Source organism: Electrophorus electricus, chromosome 21, assembly GCF_041902795.1.
Source record: "Electrophorus electricus isolate QZ-2024a chromosome 21, ASM4190279v1, whole genome shotgun sequence".
In the NCBI taxonomy this organism is placed as follows: domain Eukaryota; kingdom Metazoa; phylum Chordata; class Actinopteri; order Gymnotiformes; family Gymnotidae; genus Electrophorus; species Electrophorus electricus.
In genome coordinates, this window is record NC_137517.1 from 14,632,501 (window position 1) to 14,637,806 (window position 5,306).

General features: G+C 38.7%; 1 protein-coding gene across 6 annotated transcripts in view; it reads right to left on the reverse strand.

Moving 5' to 3' along the window:
* LOC113567664 (uncharacterized) overlaps positions 1–5,175 on the reverse strand; it is a 33,649-nt gene extending 28,474 nt beyond the window's left edge. For all 6 annotated transcript variants that reach the window (XR_014119014.1, XR_014119013.1, XM_081704062.1 and 3 more), the window contains exons 1-3: positions 4,544–5,175; positions 3,172–3,279; positions 2,937–3,044 (exon numbers count right to left, since the gene is read on the reverse strand). Coding sequence is in view for 4 of the 6 variants with exons in the window: in XM_081704062.1 (XP_081560188.1) it covers positions 2,937–3,044; positions 3,172–3,218 (155 nt within the window). In the remaining 2 variants the exon portion in view is untranslated. The remainder of the gene's footprint in view (positions 1–2,936; positions 3,045–3,171; positions 3,280–4,543) is intronic.
* Between the last annotated feature and the right edge of the window lie 131 nt (positions 5,176–5,306).

A 5,306-nucleotide genomic window follows, 5' to 3' on the forward strand; every position in this document is an offset into this window, starting at 1 on the left:
CACAAATGCATGCACTCATACACAATATTTATCACATGTGCACAAACAAACCTACATGTTCAAACATGGGATTACAGCCATACTGAACTAAACATAATTCCACACCTATATCAGTTACTAAGTAATACTGCATACACCAGGAGATGACGCTGTTGCAGTTTATGTAGGAATTTATTTATATCAGTGGTTCTCAAATCCACTTGGAAATTTGCACCTAACTTAGAACCACTGATTTAGATTAACATATTCACAGGGGCCCTACACACACACACACACACACACACACACACACACACACACACACACACACACACACACGTGCAGACCTCTCTATGCCTTATTCATTTAACTGTATTTCAACAATCATGGTAATTTGACCTGTTAATATTTCTCTTTATTTAGTTAAAAAAGAGAAACTGAAGAGTTCAATAGAAGTTTTATAAATGTACGGACCAATATGATTATTTCTCTTAATTAAAGGAAGTTCTATTCCTTTTATCTTTTACAAGTACCTACACACAGGGCCACAAACACACACACATGCACACACACAGGTAATAAATAAATTCCTCTGATGGGTCATATTTCTTCAGGTCAAACTCATCCAGCTCCTCTTCTGAGTTCAGCAACACAAACACCAGAGCTGACCACTGAGCAGGAGAGAGACTGACTCCATGGAGATGATGGTCACCTCTTATTCTCAGGTGTGTTTGGACTTCCTGTACTAGAGAATGATCCTTTAGTTCATTCAGACAGTGGAACAGATTGATGGATTTCTCTGGAGACGGATTCTTCCTGATCTTCTCCTTGATGTAGTTGACTGTTTCCTCTTTGCTGTGAGAGCCGCTTCCTGTCTGTGTCAGTAGGCCTCGTCTGATTGGAGTCTGACTGGAGTCTGATTGGACTCCAGTGAGAGACCCAGAAGGAAACGGAGGAAAAGGTCCAGGTGTCCATTCTCACTCTGTAAGGTCTTGTCCACTGCATTCATAAGGAAGTCAGACATTGTTGAGCTTTTGAAGTCATGTAGGACTGCAGTGCTTCGCTTTTCCAGCACATTTGTGTTGTTGGAGATGAAGCAGGGAAATGCATATAAAGCGGCCAGAAACTCCTGAACACTCAGATGCACAAAGCTGAACACCTTCCCCAGACTCCTCTCTGAAGATTTGGGTACACACTCCTGAGTACAAAGACACTTTTGACATCAATGCCACACTCTCTCAAGTCGAGAGGTTATTCAGAGGAGAGCAGAGGGAAGCAGATTCCCCTTGATGAGGTTTGTCAGCAGCGCATCCACTGAGGTCGACTCTGTTACATCCCACAAGTTCTCATTCTTCTGGCAGTCTAGAGGAAGTCGATACTCCTCCCAACCATCAAAGATAAAAATGACTTTGTAAGCATCACAATCTTTTAAATGTAATTGTTTTATTTCTTGGAAAAGTCAGAATAATGTAGAATAATGTTTATGTGAATGATGCCTGACCAGCCACATTATTAGAAACACCTTGTACCTGCACTCACTGGACACTTTATTAAGTAAGTACCTTATATTTTATAGTTTACTCCTACAGACTACAACCCATCTTTTGACATTAGAAGGGGGGCTTCATCCTCCCTCTACCCTGATCATCACTGGTCAGTTTCTGACCACAGCGCCACTGATATACATTAATCTATACCAGAACATAGTAACAATTATAATAGAAAGGTTTTTTTCAGGATAATAAAACATTATTCATTTAAACTGAAACATTCCAGTCAACCAAATCGAATATATTTGTCACGATTAGTCCCTTCCACCTTCCATGTTCTGTGTTTTTCCCTGTCTTGTGTATTTTAGTTCATGTTCATTGCATGCTTATTTGATGGTTGCCTATGTGTTCGCGTCTAGGTTCATTGCGTTTGTTAGGTTCATTGTTTATTTGTATGACTGCATGTCTGTAAGTTTCTATTCCATGCCTGTATTTATCCTAGCTTTCGTGTTTCCTAGCCTTTGTTATAGCCTGTGTCCCGTTTACCTTCGTGTGTTTTTTTGTTTAATCATGTATCCCCGTGCTCTCCATGTTGGCTCTATGACCCTGGACCGTTACAACGACTGTGATTTTGGATTTGCCCATAATAAATCTCGCTCTTCTCCGCACACGCGTCCGCCTCCTTACTGCTCACCGTTACAATATATTATAAATACCATATGTAGGAGAACAGGGTAAAGTTAAAGATACATTTCTGTGGAACAAATTTAGTTGGAAAATATTTTCTCTATCTACAAAGAACCAAGAACAGAAGAAAGAGAGATAGAGATAGAATATGTCTGTCTGTGTGTGTGTGTGTATGCGTGTCCGTGTGTGTGTGTGTATGCGTGTGTGTGTATAGATGATGCTGTATCTCTTTTTTTCTAAAGCGTGTAGAGTGTCAGTACTGTATATAACAGAGCACACAGGAGTAGTTTTTGTGCGGGACAGGGGGACATGTTCCCTTCAAAGTTTAAATTCAGTTTTAACTGGGTGATGTGTTTTCTGCTAGCTGTTAGACTGGGTAAAAAAGATTACCATTTTTGTTTACTTTTAAACAGTTATGGTTGGGTGCTGTGGAGGGAGGAAGGCAGAGTTGCTGGTTCACCCACCAGTTCGTACTGTAATGTGTGTCGTCATCCATAAAGCAAAGCTTTTACATTTAACCACGTGTGACACACGGGTTTGTCAATTTACTACTAGCTCCTAATTCCTAATTCGCTACTACCTGTTTACTACTGCCTACTACTTTACTATTCCATCTATCTGTTGTAAAATAGGCATAAGTGTGCATTTGGGGGTGCTGATATGAGCCGTGCCCCCCCCCCCCCCAAAGTTGAAAGGAAACCAAAACTGAAAGCTATTTTTTAAAAAACTTTTAAACTATATCAGACTTGTAGTCTGATTAAATCTGAGTGTGTCACTCACATTGTTTTAGATGAAACATGTATTCTTCCGAAGGCAAAAAACTCAGTCATGGACCTTTCCCTCTTCATAGACACATGGCTGGGTACTGGAGACACTGCTCTCTTTACCCTGAGAACAGTTCATCAGTGATGAGAGTAAAGTTTTACTGCCACTCATGTGGCCTCTGATCATATATGACAAAGAATATTCCCTGTTTCTGTATCCTCCGATTAAGATCTGATGGAAAGCTCCTCACTTTGGGTCAGAGGTTCCTGCTCCACTGCTAGAGTGATGAGGCTCCATCGTGGAGTTGTTCCTCTTCACACACACACGACTGGACACTGTAGATGTGGCTCACTGCTCCCTGTTAACAGTTCACCCATAAAGAGTAGGAGCAGAACACTGAAACACTCGTTATAATGAACCTGGTGTCACTGCAGTATGAGTTAGTCCTTCATAAACAAATAAGACCACACAATAACAGTGTGAGATACGTGTTGTCATGACAACACATCTTGTGTTTATTAAAATAACCCAGTACTATACAGCACTAAAGATTTAAAACCGCAATGCAAATGAAACTGAATTGTACTGAATTACATAGTTAAAGTATTATTCATGTAGCTTAGTTCAGGATCAACCAAATAAATGTTATTTGAGGATCTGCACTACAAATATAATGAAAGATACTTTTAACAAGACATATGCGTATGTGACATATGTGTATGTTACATTGGTGCCATGTTCAGGCTAAAAGCTGCATACTGAGGAGACATTTTTACCAATGAGAAAAAATGAAGAATGATGTATTTCAGAGATAGATATCAAAATTAAAATTTAAGATAACCCTGCAAAATTCTATGCAAAATGTTACACATTTCAATCTAAATCGAAATTGAATGTTTAAATTTTAAGGCCTAAATGTTAAACCTACCCTGTCGATAGGTAAAGGATACCTCTGTTATGTGGTAGTGGAATTGTTTTGGCATTATGGAAAATTTCTGAGAAATAGATATTCAAATTAGTCTAAATGTAGTACAACTTTGAATATGGATTTATGAAAAAAACGGTACAGTGAAATCTATCCAAAGTTACTCTGCTAATAGCCAAGGGCTCCTGCTCTTATGGGGTAGTGGAATTGTTTTGGCATTGTGGGGAAATTTCTGAGAAACAGAAAACCATACTATCTCCAAGCCCATTATCGACATTATGATTTTAATATGGATTTTTGAAAAAATGGTACAGTAGAATCTGTCCAAATTGTCACTGCTGAAGGGCAAAGGCACACTTGGGTGGTAGTAGAACTAGTTTGGTATTATGGGAAAATTCAGAGAAAAAGGTAACCATACTTTCTCTGAATTAAATGGGCATTTAAACATCATTACAAATACAATAACTTCAATACAGATTTATTAAAAACTTGTGCAATGGAAGTATCTCAACATTTCACTTGAGATAACCTGTTTTACCTGGCCGTCAAGCTTTATAATACACTTTATATAGAAACATTATATAGAAAAAAAAAACATTTTTGCACAGTGCTTATTAACGATTTATTAATAATAGAGTACTGTGTCTAATGTAATGATGCAAGTAAACTAATTCAATCAACTGTATTTTATACTTACAAATGTAGTAAAAGCGTGTGTCGACACCAAAGCTCTTCAAAAATACGGAAGTCACCGTTTCTCTTTACGTAAGGTGCGTTGGCTTGCAGTGAGCAGCGAAATACCGTAACATGGCGCGTATAATCGCATTCGAATTTAAAGCGCGGAGAGCTGGACCGCGGTTAAGACGGCAGGGTGAGAACCGCTAAAGGTGTAAAGCGCGGAACGCCCTATTGAACCAGCGGTGAATGAACTATGAAATGTCAGCTTATTCAATGTTGAAAATGAGATAACGTCGCAATATCGACGCTCATTCACTTTTCAAATAAAATTTAACGGTGAAACTTGGTCCATGACGTTGATTCATCAGTGAATAAACGTGGAAATGCCAGCTGTGTGGTTAATTCACAAGACATAAATCGTATCTTATTTTTAGTATATTCTTACATGATTTCACATCGAGCTAGATAACTCTGCTACTGATGCGGTGGGCTGAGTTTTTAATCGCTTTTTATCGCTTCTCTTCACAAAGTGGAGCCACAGAGTTGTACGTTCACTTTCAACAGTGTGAACTGTTTTAACCACCAGAGTGCTGCTGTCGTAAAAGTATAGAGTAATATTTAGGCTATTTTTATGAACCCTCGAACAACCATTGAGGAGAAAAAGCAAAGAGACAAAATTATTCTGTTGTCCATGTTGATATTCCATAACCCGCGTTTATAACTAACCCGGATATGTAACTCAAGAGAGGAAACTCGTTCAAAGTTCAGAGGTTGTATTGTCA